This window comes from Ranitomeya variabilis, chromosome 3, assembly GCF_051348905.1.
Source record: "Ranitomeya variabilis isolate aRanVar5 chromosome 3, aRanVar5.hap1, whole genome shotgun sequence".
Classification (NCBI taxonomy): domain Eukaryota; kingdom Metazoa; phylum Chordata; class Amphibia; order Anura; family Dendrobatidae; genus Ranitomeya; species Ranitomeya variabilis.
The window spans coordinates 702,867,679-702,883,530 of NC_135234.1; the positions used below are offsets into that span (position 1 = coordinate 702,867,679).

The window sequence follows — 15,852 nt, forward strand, 5'->3', positions numbered from 1 at the left end:
AGGATGATAATAACTCTCTGAATAAAGTGAATGCGGCCTTTGTAGGCTTTGATATCGCAATAGGTCGTGTTCAGTTCTACTGCAGTCCATGAAACATAAATTCCACTTATAAGGAGTTGAGGACTGGAGATAAATGGGTTAAATCTGCGCAGCGGTCAGAAAGATGATGAGGAGACGGGAATCCAGAGTATGCGGTTTATTAGTCAACGCGTTTCGAAGTTTCAGACTTCTTCATCGGGACGAACCACAGTGACTGCCCTGATGAAGGTTGAAACTTCGGAACGCGTTGTCTAATAACCCACATACTCTGGATTCCCGTCTCCTCATCATCTTTCTGACCGCTGCGCAGATTTAACCCATTTGTTTGCAGCTCTCTATGTTTCCTTCTCCGTGGGTCTGCAGCAGTCTAAGCTGTTCAGTGGTTGTGACCAAGTGAGCACGATCGGCCATTTTCTCCTATCTTATAGCCAGATAAGACCCTATTGCGCTTTTTCTCCTTCCAGTTTTTTACCTCTCTTATAAGAGATTATCATGTATAACTTCCAGATCGGTGGAGGTCTGACCTCTAAGACCCCCACTGGTCCTCAGACCTGGGCACTTGGGTCCTTAGTTAGAATGGAGCAGCATTGCACGCGCTCGACCGCCGTTCCGTTCATTCTCTATGGGACTGCGGAGCGGTCAGATTGCTTACGCCTAGGCTAAGTCCTCAGTTATTTCATATTAGATGGTGGAGGTGTGACTTACAAAGTACCTACACAAAACCTGTAACCAGTGCCCTCACCTACCATGTGCCACTGATGTGGCGGTCTAGCCTTAGGCCCGCCCAGGCACCAGGACCTTGGTGGCTTCCTTTCTCCAGCATTCTCCAGCCATGCATTAGTGTGGGATGTGATTTACTAAACTAGTGCATTTCATCAGGTTTCATCAGGTTTGGGTCCTGTACTTTCCCACCGCATCATGACAGTTATGATTAATGAATGCACACACTTTTTTAATAGGTTGATCACTCACGAGCATACCGGAAAACCAACATTTGTGCTAGATAATCTGTTATAACTAACTTATATCTAATCCCTATTAAAGATCATGTATCACGCCGTCCTCATTCTGTCTACAGTAATATCCCTTCACACTACACGTCATACACAGCAATGCTGCTGATACCGAGGTTCTAACGAATAAACTGAGCAGCGTACCTGTCAGAGTAACAACAGGGTCATACCCCAGAAGGTAAGGATGCTGTTGGTGCACATGCCAATCCAAGATGTCCAAAAATGTCCCAATTCTCATGCGCTGTAACTTTCCATCTTCATCAGCATTCTGCCAGCACTATAGGTTCAAGAACTTCCTTTTTCTTCATTTTACAGCCTGCATTACTCATACTATTGTTCGAGCTGAAACCACATCAGTGACCATTTAAACAAAATTTGGTGCATTAATTAATAAATCTATTAGACATACTCAATGGTATTACTTAGTTATCTGAAGTAATGGTACAGTAATGGATTCATTACTTTAGAATTCAGTAATTACTTTACCAGACCAGGAGCTAAGCAAAAAAAAATACAAATATGCATCCCAAGAACTACACATACAACAGATACAAATGCTGCAAAACCAATACGATTTATGATGAATCAAAGTCACTTTTCTTTTCTTTTTTTGGCCTTTCGGTATTCACTGATGTTTTTTAGTGGAAAATACTTTAAAATGGCGCATGTGGTTCATGAATTTGCCGCAAAAGTCCAAAATTATTTTTCTTTTCTTTAACCAGTTTTTGCAACCAGTTTTTTAGCACCAGAAGTCACAAATCCTTTAAAAAGATCGCAAAAATGCACCGAATTGAAAACTCCTCCAGGCAGGGATGGGAGTGAGATGTGCCAAAAAATGTGACTTTTGGTAAATGTGGCATTTCATGAATCTGTCTAAAACATTTGGATAAGCAAAATTGTCAAGGAAAAAGACTTAAAGGGAATCCATCACAAGGTTTTTACTACCTAATCTGAGAGCAGCATAATGTAGAGGCAGAGACCCTGATTCCAGCAATTTGTCACTTAATAGGCTGCTTGCTATAGTTTTGATAAAATCAATGTTTTATCAGCAAGTGATTATCATTAGAGGACTAGTAAACCTGCTGCCATGTAGTCCTAACACGCCCCCCACCACTGATTGGCAGCTTTCTGTGTATAGGCAGAAATCTGCCAATCAGTGATGTGGGCGGAGTTATACACAGCTCAGCATTCAGAGAACTGCTAGATCTGCTGGAGAAAACTGCAACCATCAACCTAGTAAATTATACATTTCTAGAACCAGGGTCCCTGTATAATGCTGCTCTCAGATGGGTTAGTAAAATCCTGGTGACATATTCCCTTAAAATAAGAAAGAAAATATAAAAAGTGTCTCAAACGTATAGAGAATACGGGGCAAATACAAAGGCAAATAAAAAGGAGCAAATGACTCTGGAAAAGTGGAAATTCAGCAGTGATGAATGGCGGCGATAATGCAGAATCTCACACCCTTGTTCTCCAGATGTGTGCCACCAGGAGCCGAGTTGTCGCTCCCCGGCCATTTCGTTTCTTCCTCTGGTCCGTTCTCATTTCCATATGGTAATGACCAGGTGCCATTTTTAGTATAATTAAGACCATGTCAGTCTGGAGAGTAAAGCTCAGATTCGGGGCTGCACAGGCAATAACACGGCCCCATTTTCCTTCCCTTGTCCTTGCGTTTCTGAATCAGGAGCTGTTATTAATGATTGTGCCAGTTTCTCCCCCTAAAAGTGAGATTGTGCAGTAATGTAGAAATCCTCCAGATCTCATCTGCCTTCTTTTGCTAAATTAGACCAGTATAAATTAGCTTGCAGACATAGTTTGTGCTTAAATAACTGGAAAATGACTGCGCTTCTGTACTGGGCTGTGAAGATGAAAACATGGGCGGGTTATAATGGCCTGTAGAGCGGAGGATATGAATGAGTTTTATCATAGGAAGGTCTGAAGCAGATGTCGCTTGTCAAACAGGAAAGGCAAAACCACAGGTCACTTCTTATAGGTATGGCTCCAACATGGGGTGGCCAACTTTTTATTTTTTGGAACAGTTTTTCAAAAAATCACAGACAATATTTTTATGGACACATTATAAAACCATAATAAATCATTCTGATTCCAACCTCTGAGACCACAGCTTGTCAGAAATAGCATTGCACTTTTATTGTTTCCTTCTGCCATGGACCTGAAGGGTGAGACACATTAAATTAATGTTGACTTACTGTTCTTTATTCAGCCATCTAATGTGCTTCGCCATTTAGCCCCGACAATAGATGTTAGAGGAAAGAAGGTTTGGGCATGTTGAATATGAATGTCAGCTATAAATCGCCCCCAGAGGCAATTGCCTGGACCAAGTGTACTTGTATATAAGGGTATCTGAAGGAATAGCTGTCATCCATTTGACCAAGAGTTATTGAAAGTTTATGGCCAGGTTTAGACCTTTTTTTCCTTCTTACTAACATGTGGTAAAAATGGGATTTTGTTTAGTAAGTAGGTAAATATCACAGCAGAATGCTAAGCCCTACACATTACATACAATGCATTAACAGGATCTGTCACCAGACTTCACACTATAAACTGAAAAAAATTATTAAATAGATTACTTAGACCTGATGAGGCTGGTATGCTTCTTATGAAGGTCAATGTCAGAATGTATAATCCTTTAAAAAAGCTTCACTGTCTAATATTAAACAAGATGTCTGATCACAATTATTATTTTGTGATCCCTCGTAAGTATACTAGAAATGATGTGTAAGTGCATTGAAATACTTTTGATTGCCATCTTCCGCTGTTCCCAGAGCAGCTCTGGTCATCTTCTGCCCCACGTGCCCCAGAAACAGACTAACCGTCTCACACCGGGGTTTACGTGTGAATCGGAAGTTGCTTTCTCAGTGTAAGGCTATGGAGCCTCATTTTGTTCTCTACATTGATAGAAGTAGCACTGACCCCACAGCATGGCACAACGGCTCTGGAAAAGGAAGAGTACGGCAATCGGTAAATATTTTAATGAATTTACACATCATTGCATAGGTAATTAAGAGGCGTTATGAAATAAACATTTGAATGAGATTTCTTCTTTAAAATGAGGATTTTTTGAGTCCAGCTGCAGCCGGACTCATAAAATCCTTGTTAAAGTGAACCAGTCATGTAAAAAAAAAAAAAGAGATGATCGCCACGCTGAGAGTCCCACTGCCGAGAGGAAATTAACTTTATTCCTCCCTGCAGCCCCCGGTTTTCAGTCATAGGGGTGGGCCGACTTGGCTTCAGTCACCGCTCAGTACAGAGTGAGCGATGGCTATAACTGCCTCCAGCACTGATCGACTCTTGGCTCTAATGCTGAGCGAGCTGTCAGTCAGTCCGGGGGTGCGGTTATAGCCGCAGCTCTCTATACACTGAGCGGTGACTGAAGCCGCATCTTTATGACTGAAAGCCCGAGTCTGCCGGTAGGAATAAAGTAAATTTCGTCCCAACAGAGGGGCTCTCAGTGCTGGCGACGGGCAGCTTCAGGTCGTTATTAACCTGCAGGTTAACCCCATATCTGCAGGTTAATTTTTTTTTTACATAACAAGTTCCCTTTAATTTTGAGGATTATAATGCCATTTTGATATGATAAGTACACCAAACTCATCAGGTGTCAGTGATCACGTATTCCTGTGTATAGCTGTGCGCCCTCGCATGTGACAAGGCGCCTTCAAGGCTTCGTTTGCAGTATATGAACAACAACACCCGCTGCATTTTAAAGGCTATGCTCCAATGTCCTTATTTTGTATAAATCAATTTTATTGGTCACAGTAATAAAGAATAATGATAAATAATACAAATTAGTATATCTGAGCAATAATAGGCAGAGGTTACAAGTTAGTCAAGTGAAATAATGTTACAGCATTTTAGTTTTATAGTTTGACTTTCTTGTTAACAGTGTTGTTACTTATCCCAAAAATTACAAAGTGTTAACAGCAGGGATAGACAATAACCAATATTGAATTCTTTATAATCATTGAAAAGTACAATGTACAGTCAAACTGAACATGAGAAAGACAAACAGGAGGAGAAAGAAAAGGGAAAGAAAAGGGGGTGGGAGAGGAAGAGAGGAATGGGTGGGGGTATGGGGGATGCGGGGAGGGAGTTAGGCTGCCATTCCGCTCCAACGGACAGGGCGCAGGCCGATAGGACGGCCCGAGACTACGCAAGAGTGAGCTACATGATACATCAGGTTCCGGAAATCCAAAGATCAAGCTCAGGGGTTTCCCTGAAAGCAATCCAGGGGGCCCATGTGTTATAAGTTTTTTCTACATTGCCTGATGACTGACTTATCAGCTGTTCCATTCTATAGATGCTGTTAAGTTCATCCACAAATTCCGATCGGGAGGGTAACTTTTCTTGTTTCCAGAAACGTGGAATAAGATTCCTAACTGCGGTAAGAAAGTGTCTCAGGATGCCCTTCTTGAACCTAGATATCGATAAATCGCACAAAGACAACAATGCTAGACTTGCTGAGGGTTGGATCTGTGTGATTGACATCCTATTATGAAGTTCAAAGACAGCCAACCACAGATCCCTTATGGGAGGGCAGTCCCACCAAATATGCATGTAAGAGCCTATTTCCTTTAAGCATCTCCAACAGGTGTCGGGAGTCGTGGGAAACACTGCATGCACCATGAAAGGGCATCTATACCATCTTGCCAGGATCTTATAGCTCCTCTCCTGTGATACTGCGCATAATGACGCCAATGTCCTTATTTTATTCTTACCTGTACCTGATCTCCAGCATGTCTATTTTTTTTTTTGGGGGGGGGTCAGTGTGGGCAAGTCACTGGCATATTCTGTATATTTAGTGCAGGTTTTGTAGCACATTCTGCCCCTATATGCGAGTAGTAAAGTGATTATTTTTTTCATTTTAGTTTGTACATGCACATTTCATATTGCTGGTCTCCCAGAGACGTTAGACAAATTAGTTTTCTTTTAAGCAAGCTTTTTTCAGAAAGAGAGTCCTGTCCAAGTATCCCAAATGGACCCTCTTCCAACCCCATAGTGCCAAGCAGCTGAGCCCATTATTACAGATACATGTTACAGTAGATGTCACTCATCTCATAGTTAAATCCTTGCAAAATCTTTTGAAGTTTTATTTTTGTTATGTGCCGCCATTGGTCTAAGTTTCCATTATAACAGGTGGATTTAAATCTTGTAAAGTAATTAATGCCAATCTTCTCCCACAAAAAGCCGTCTTCATGCTTGGTACACTAGACACAGCTGTTTTAGTGCAGACATAGTTGTAATGTAATAAATCTGTCTGCAACTGATCATACATTTTCTTTAATGGGAGTATGGCTTTGTTCAGAGTCCTATAAAGTAGATGATTACCAGGCAAGTGAGGAAAGAAGGATCCTGGCTCTACGTTCTAGAATCTAGAACGTAAGGAGTAGTAAGACAAGTGAAAACTCCGACTTGATTTTCTTTCCTAAACTATGGAATGAACAAAATAACAATTGTATTACTGCCTACTAGTGATGAGCGAACGTGCTCGGATAAGGTGTTATGGTGCATGTTCGGGTGCTAACCGAGTGTCTTTGGCGAGCTCGAATAACATATTCGATTCCTCACAGCTGCATGTCTTATGGCTGTTCGAACAAACAGGAAGTCCCTGCATGTGTTGTGGCTGTTGAACAGTCGCGAGACATGCAGCATCGGGGACTCAAATATATTTTTCGAGCATGGCAAAGTCACTCGGTTAGCACCCAAGCATGCACAATAACACCTTATCCCAGAACTACTTACAGCTGATATGAGTACATGTAAAGAGAAGCTGTCACCAGGTTTTCCATATATCATGCGTTGCCACCACCTCTTAACCCACTTTTTATATACCCATTTGCACCACATACCTCACAAAATATCTTTTACATTTGTGCCACACGGTATGCCAATGTGTGTAGCCAGACAGTGCTCGGTGCCAGTCTGTGCCCGCAGTCACTTCTCCTCCACCTTTGATTGATCAGTATGACATCTCCGACTTCATCCTCGTACACAGCTCGTACAAAACTGTTGCCTTCACAGCTATGATCTAGCAGAGCAACTTCCTGCGTCAGATGGGCCACATGGATGACGGAGGAGATGTCATTCACATCAGTAAAAGTGGAGACAATTGCTGGCACAGAGGTTGCGCCAAGCATGGTCTCTGCACCCACTAGTGTACAGCGCCACCCATTAGTATATATAAGGCTTTTTATGATGTTTGTGAAGAACATGGGATTTATACAAAGTAGTTGTAGGGACGTTTCCAAGAGTGGGTGGAAATGGGTTATACAGGGGAAACCTGGTGACAAATTCCCTTTAAGGCAAGCATACTAGGACTTGTGGCCCCTAATCATCTATACTATTGTGCCTGGCTACAACGACAGACACCACCAGTTTGTTATTTTGGACCAAGTTTGAAGTTAATAGCTCTTCCATTTTCCCAGACATGGTCATGAATGGGGGGCATAGAGGTGACGTGAACCTGGCCTTACTGGTGCTGCGCTGCAAAACCAGACAAATCCCATGGACAAGAATAGGTTTGGTTCTAGGAAAGAAGAGACTCTTGTTTTGGTCTACTGCACTAAAACAATTTTTTTTTCACTTTTCTTTAAGGTGAAAGTTATGTTTGTGGATCTATTGAGCCATTTAAAAAACTGGAGTACACAAAGAATGTAAACCCCAACTGGTCTGTGAATGTGAAGACAAGTGGTAGCCCTCGCTCAGTGCAACCTCTGGCTACCCCTAAGCCGAGCACCTCGGAAGGAAGAGAGAACAAAGATTTCATAAGACCCAAGCTTGTCACAATCATCAGGAGTGGTGTGAAGCCTCGCAAAGCCGTCCGGATTCTCCTCAACAAGAAAACAGCCCACTCATTCGAGCAAGTTCTCACTGATATTACTGACGCCATAAAGCTGGATTCTGGGGTGGTGAAGCGTCTCTATACACTGGATGGAAAACAGGTAAGGTGGTTGGTAGATAATTACCCAAGTCACTGTCTGGTATGCTTATGTGCTTGTCTGGCTATAGTGTTCTCGCTCGCTACTGATAGAAGAACTGGGATTTATCTGGAGGTGCGATGGGGTGATGTTTGGTATAAAATTAATAAAAGTCCAAGTTGGTCAAAATATTGATCCATTGTTGGAATCAGAGGAGTTGTCCCATGAGGACAACCTATGTGTAGAAATAAGTTCTTAGATTTACATATTGAGCTCCGTAAAGTAAAACTTTTATCACCAAAGAAGCCATTGCTAGACATGTGCCGTGCAGTGGGAAAAATGTATCATTACGTGCAAGGCACTAGAGTCAGTAAGCCAAACCTCCAACTCCTCAATTTCCCTGACTCTGACTCCACAGCACTGGTCACTAGGGTTGAGCGACCTTTACATTTATAGGATCGGGTCGGGTTTCACGAAACCCGACTTTTTCAAAAGTCGGGTCGAGTGAAATCGGCCGATCCTATAAAAAAGTCGGGGTCGGCCGAAACTCGAAACCCAATGCAGTGCATTGGGTTTCCAATGGTTCCCAGGGTCTGAAGGAGCGGAAACTCTCCTTCAGGCCCTGGGATCCATATTTAAGTGTAAAATAAAGAATTAAAATAAAAAATATCGCCATACTTACCATCTGATGCGCCCTGGTACTAAGCGGGAACCTTCCTTCCTTAGAATCAGCCTTCCAGGACCTTGCGGTTACGTCGCGGTGACGTCGCGGCTTGTGATTGGTCGCGCGGCCGCCCATGTGACCGCTCGCGCGACCAATCACAAGGCGCGACGTCACCGTGACGTCACCGAGGGTCCTGGAAGGGCTGATTCTTAGGAAGGAAGGCTGCCGGAAAGAAGCCGAGGGTGAGTATATTCCTATTAGGTATATACTCACCCTCGGACGCGCCCTGCTTCTTTCCGACAGCCTTCCTTCCTAAGAATCAGCCCTTCCAGGACCCTCGGTGACGATAGCATTGTTCTCCCTGAGATAAGTGTCAGTCAGCATCTTTCTCATAGAGCACATAGGAGCAGTCGGCTGAGCGAGCGCTATTGTGGATGAGAGAGTTGGCTGAGATTTCTGTCATCCGAATGATTGACTAAAGCATCGTTCGTCCGACAGCCATGTAGAGAGTATGGCTGACTTTAGAGAGGGGCTCTCCGTTTTGCTGATAAACCATGGTTTGCTCACAGATTTTGGACTGATCCAATCAATGTTTATTGATGATGCCATTGCTCTTAGTTAGCCGTTTACGCACAGATATTTTGTAAGGCTACAACCAATTCCCTTTTTTCATTTCTGTTATGATCCTGCTAAACTGAAACCTGTATTCTGCCCTATAATAGTTTTGCAGTTCAGTTTTCTTTCAGATGGTTTTTACACACTACAATCATAGTGATCGACAGGCTGATTGATATGTACAACAGGTCAGTACTCCAGCAAATGAGGCAGATTTCAGCTAATCAGCTGGCTAATTACACAGACTAACCAAAACTGATATTGGTGTGATTGGGCAGAAACTGGCCCGACGTAGCACTCAGCCACAGAGGGAAATCTTGAGTAGATGATGTGGCCAGAGGTTGCTGGGGGTTTTTTTGGGCAACAAAAACCTACTGATAGATTAATTTAATAAATCTCATTCCAAAATGGGCAGCACGGTAGCTGAGTGATTGACTTTGTTACTGTGCAGCTCAGGGTTCAAATCCAACCAAGGACAACATCTACATGGGAATTGTATGTTCTCCCAATGTTTATGTGAGTTTACCCCCATGTTACAAAGACATAATGACATTGTCTGTAAAGTGCAGTAAAATATGTTGGCATAAGGTAAATAATCCTACTATATAATTGTCTAAGGGTCACTTCCGTCTGTCTGTCTGTCTGTCTCGGATATTCATTGGTCGCGGCCTCTGTCTGTCATGGAATCCAAGTCGCTGATTGGTCGTGGCAAAACGCCCACGACCATTGCCACGTCCAATCAGCGACGGCCACAGTCCGTCGGCAATATGGCCGCTCTTCCCTCCCCGCAGTCAGTGCCCGCTCCATACTCCCCTCCAGTCATCCAGTCAGCCCTCACACAGGGTTAATGCCAGCGTTACCGGAGCGCGGTGTAACGCACTCCGGTTATGCAGCTATTAACCCTGTGTGACCAAGTTTTTACTATTGATGCTGTGTATGCTGCATCAATAGTAAAACGATCTAATGTTACAAATAATAATAATAATAATAATAATAATAAAAAAACAAAAAAAAACCAAACCTTATTCTCACCCTCCGACGTCGCGTCCTGTCCACGGTGCTAAGGGAGAAGGACCTGCCATGACGTCATGGTCATGTGACCGCGACGTCATCACAGGTACTGCGCGCCTGTGCGAGAAGGACCTGCCATGGCGTCACGGTCATGTGACCGCGACGTGACGTCATCACAGGTCCTGCGCTCATAGTCATACCAACCCTGGGACCAGAAGCTGCCGCGTGCACCGTACACAGGAGCCAGGACTAAGGTGAGTATATGTTTATTTTTTATTTTATGTCACTGGCCAATATACTACATTACTGGGCAATGTACTAAGTGGCTGACCAATATACTACATACTACGTGGCTGTGCAATATACTACGTGGCTGGGCAATATACTACGTAGCTGGGCAATATACTACGTGGCTGACCAATATACTACATACTACGTGGCTGTGCAATATACTACGTGGCTGGGCAATATACTACGTTGCTGGGCAATATACTACGTTGCTGGGCAATATACTACGTGGCTGGGCAATATACTACGTAACTGGGCAATATACTACGTAACTGGGCAATATACTACTTGGCTGACCAATATACTACATACTACGTGGCTGTGTAATATGCTACGTGACTGGGCAATATACTACGTTGCTGGGCAATATACTACATGGCTGGGCAATATACTACGTAACTGGGCAATATACTACGTAACTGGGCAATATACTACGTGGCTGGGCAATATACTACATACTACATGGCTGGGCAATATACTACGTTGATGGGCAATATACTACGTCACTGGGCAATATACTACGTCGCTGGGCAATATACTACGTGGCTGGGCAATATACTACGTGGCTGGGCAATATACTACGTTACTGGGCAATATACTACGTGGCTGGGCAATATACTATGAGGGCTGTGCAATATACTACGTGAACATGCATATTCTAGAATACCCGATGCATTAGAATCGGGCTACCATCTAGTAGAAATAAATAAGTAGACTTTTTGACCAGGGTTTAACAGGAGGTCTAGCAACAGATGAGTCCATCTCTATTGTCAAAGGAGATGAGATATTGGATAGTTAGTGAGCTTATCAGATGATGAAGATGGAAACATATAATTGAGCTTTATAGAGGCTGTCCACTACTCTTACATTGATTATCTATCCATGAGATAGTCCATCAATGTCTGATTGGCCGGCTTTGACACCTGGCACCCCCGCCAATCAGCCGTTATCGGTGTCAGCGGGTGCTGGCCGGAAGTGCTCACTTGCCGAGCTGTTCTGTCTACTTGTAGTGGCTGCCACACTGTACTACATATCCACCTCTTATTCAAATCAATAGTGGATGTGTAGTAACCCTACGGCGGACACTACAAGGAGACAGAACAGCCCTTTAAGTGAGTACATCCGGATGGCGGCCGCCGACACTGATAACAGCTGATAAGTGTGGGGGTGCCAGGTGCCAGACCTTGGACAATCAGACATTGTTGACTTATCCTAAGGGTAGGTCATCAACATAAAGGTAGTGGACACCCTAAGAAGAAGTCAAAGGAGTTGTCCTGTGATTGTTGGGGGACACAGGGCATCGATCAGAGAATCAGCCTCTGTCTGGAAGTTTTTTTAATTTTATGATGTACATTGGAGCTGGACAAGCCATCACACCTGGCCATATATGACATAAGTAAGAGTTCATGTGTTCAACGGGGAGAGAAAAGTGAGACACTGGCAGACTCCTCTTATCACCCATGAAAACAAAAGCTTCTGCCTTTGAAATTTCAACGGCCCAAATTTTTTCTCATCTGGCCTCATCTGTTGGTGAAGACTCAGGAGCCCACCATATACGGTACGTCAGATATTCGGCAGGTTCAGACCACTTCAGGCCTGTGTCACACCTCAGTTTTCTAACTTTTGAAAGTTTCACATTTTTATATTGTAAACAAATAAAACTGATCTGTTGCAAAATTGATGCCAATTGACTTATTTTTAACAAAAAATGTTCAGTTTGTCTGATTTTTCTCTTTATAGGTATATTTTTGAGTAAAATGTAAATTGTTCATTTATTCTATAAACTTCTCACACAATATCTCTCAGAATTTCCAAGCAATAAATTTTGTTTTTTTTTTCTGAAAAGGAGAAATGGTCAAAATAACAAAAAAAATGCATTGCTTTCAGACCTCAAATAATGCAACAAAAAAAAAAGTTCATAATCATTTAGAAACAACAATACTAATGTTTTAACTCAGGAAGAGTTCAGAAATCACAGCTTTCATGCGTCTTGGCATGCTTTCCACCATTCTTTCACACTGCTCCTGGTGCAAAAATGTAAGCAGTTCTTCTTTGTTTGATGGCTTGTGACTATCCATCATCCTCTTGATTACATTCCAGAGGTTTTCAATGGGGTTCAGGTCTGGAGATTGGGCTGCCCTTGACAGGTTTTTCATGTGGTGGTCTCTTAATTTTTTCTAGAGCTGTATATGTTTTTCTAACATTTCTTTGCATCCGTTAAAATCCCTCCACATGTTTTATTAATAGACATTGGAAGGGGTGTCAGGAGCTCATGTTCATGTGACCGTTTTTTTCGCCCAAAATTTGAAAATCGGGTGCAAAGATTTCACACTACATTTCATAGAATGATAGAAAATTAGAATTGGAAGGGGCCTCCAGGGTCATCGTGTCCAACCCCCTGCTCAATGCAGGATTCACTAAACCATCTCAGACAGATGTCTGTCCAGCCTCTGTTTGAAGACTTCCATTGAAGGAGAACTCATCACCTCTCGTGACAACCTGTTCCGCTCATTGATCACCCTCACCATCAAAAGTTTTTTCTAATGTCTAATCTGTGTCTTCTCCCATTCCATTTCTCTTATCATTTGCATATGTCTTCCATAGACAGCAATGTTATAAAAACTAATCATTCTTTTCAAAGGACGAAAAAGTGCAGCAGACTGTAAAAAAACAAAATGGATTAAAATGGATATGTGCACACACATACAGTGCCTTGCGAAAGTATTTGGCTCCCTGGAACTTTTCAGCCTTTTCCCACATATCATGCTTCAAACAAAGATACCAAATGTAAAGTTTTGGTGAAGAATCAACAACAAGTGGAACACAATTGTGAAGTTGAACTAAATTTTTTGTTTATTTTAATATTTTGTGGAAATTCAAAAACTGAAAAGTGGGGCGTGCAATATTATTCGGCCCCTTTTACTTTCAGTGAAGCTAACTCACTCCAGAAGTTCATTGTGGATCTCTGAGTGATCCAATGTTGTCCTAAATGCCTAATGATGATAAATATAATCCACCTGTGTGTAATCAAGTCTCCGTATAAATGCACCTGCTCTGTGATGTCTCAGGGTTCTGTTTGAAGCACAGAGAGCATCATGAAGACCAAGAAACACAACAGGCAGGTCCGTGATACTGTTGTGGAGAAGTTTAAAGCTGAATTTGGATACAAAATGATTTCCAAAACTTTAAACATCCCAAGGAGCATTGTGCAAGCGATCATATTGAAATGGAAGGAGTATCATACCACTGCCAATCTACCAAGACCCGGCCGTCCCTCTAAACTTTAATTTCAAACAAGGAGAAGACTGATCAGAGATGCAGCCTTGAGGCCCATGATCACTCTGGATGAACTGCAGAGATCTACAGCTGAGGTGGGACAGTCTGTCCATAGGACAACAATCAGTCGTACACTGCACAAATCTGGCCTTTATGGAAGAGTGGCAAGAAGAAAGCAATTTCTCAAAGATATCCATAAAAAGTGTCATTTAAAGTTTTCAACAAGCCACCTGGGAGACCCACCAAACATGTGGAAGAAGGTGCTCTGGTCAGATGAAACTAAAATCAAACTTTTTGGCAACAATGCCAAACGATATGTTTGGCGTAAAGCCAACACAGCTCATCACCCTGAACACACCATCCCCACTGTCAAACATGGTGGTGGCAGCATCATGTTTTGGGCCTGCTTTTCTTCAGCAGGGACAGGGAAGATGGTTAAAATTGATGGGAAGATGGATGGAGCCAAATACAGTCCATTCTTGAAGAAAACCTGTTGGAGTCTGCAAAAGACCTGAGACTGGGACAGAGATTTGTCTTCCAACAAGACAATGACCCCAAACATAAAGCAAAATCTACAATGGAATGATTCACAAATAAACGTATCCAGGTATTAGAATGGCCAAGTCAAAGTCCAGACCTCAATCCAATCGAGAATCTGTGGAAAGAGCTGAAAACTGCTGTTCACAAACGATCTCCATCAAACCTCACTGAGCTCGAGCTGTTTGCCAAGGAAGAATGGGCAAGAATTTCAGTCTCTCGATGTACAAAACTGATAGAGACATACCCCAAGCGACCTGCAGCTGTAATCGCAGCAAAAAGTGGCGCAACAATGTATTAAGTTAAAGGTGCCGAAAAATATTGCACGTTCCACTTTTCAGTTTTTCAATTTCCACAAAAATTTTAAATAACCAATAAATTTCGTTCAACTTCACAATTGTGTTCCACTTGTTGTTGATTCTTCACCAAAAATTTACATTTGGTATCTTTATATTTGAAGCATGATATGTGGGAAAAGCTTGAAAAGTTCCGGGAGCCAAATACTTTCACAAGGCACTGTATGTCATACTGATACCATTTTCCCATTACATTCTATATAAATACAATGGTATCTGTTTAAATTCATTTTTTACAGTGTAAATGGATACAAAAACGTAGCATAAAATGTTGTATAGTTCTTCTGATGAGCTTACCCCATGTGCAGGGCATTGCAGTAGCTTAGTTATCCATGGTTACCACCACTCATATAGTGTCAGTTAGTTAGCTGTTAATGTTTGTAACCATGGATACCTAAGCTATTACAATGTCCTGCACATGGGGTGACATGGTGAATCAGAAGAACTATACTACATTTCTAATTGGAGGTATTTGCTAATCTTATTATTATTACTACTACTACCTATTGGAATAGGATCTTTGAGATGGGAATACCCCTTTAAGGCCCTGCATTTACGCCCCCTGCTGGCTGTGCACTAATACAGATAATTTTTACCCAATTTGGATGTTATATTACCCAGGTCGGCGCACAACAAAATGCAAGTGCTAACGTCCTGCTGTGCCAAGTGCTTTGCGTTAATTTACTTTCATTCACTTATTTACCCATAATGTGTTTCTTGGCTTCCGCTCCTGCTGGTAAGAGGCATTTGATGATTGTACTTAAAAAAAAAAAAAAAAAAAGTAAAAATCCTTTAATTTATGTATTGGAAATAATGGAGTTGCAAAAAAAAACAATTTTGACATTCTTGCAAAATATGAAATGGCTGCAATGGACGTCTGACTGTACGATGGTTATTATGGGGTCGGGGGCTTTATGCTTTTCAGGGATGGCTGCAGCCACATCTCGTGCATTAGCATAAAACATGTATATTTGATGAGCCTTGTTCGGAGTAATTATTCAGTGATTACTTATTTATATGATATCAAAAAGTGAGTACAAGCCGCAGTTCAGACGAGAGACAGAACGTATAAGAGAAGGAAGCGGCCTGGCGGAGGATGGGATGGCATCATAAAT

The 15,852-nt window shown here is 42.2% G+C and overlaps 1 protein-coding gene across 6 annotated transcripts in view; it reads left to right on the forward strand.

Annotated features, from left to right (window-relative positions):
- The window catches only part of DCLK1 (doublecortin like kinase 1), a 487,270-nt gene that overhangs the window by 61,198 nt on the left and 410,220 nt on the right, over positions 1-15,852 (forward strand). For all 6 annotated transcript variants that reach the window (XR_013224066.1, XM_077298215.1, XM_077298213.1 and 3 more), the window contains exon 3: positions 7,668-8,014. Coding sequence is in view for 5 of the 6 variants with exons in the window: in XM_077298215.1 (XP_077154330.1) it covers positions 7,668-8,014 (347 nt within the window). In the remaining variant the exon portion in view is untranslated. The remainder of the gene's footprint in view (positions 1-7,667; positions 8,015-15,852) is intronic.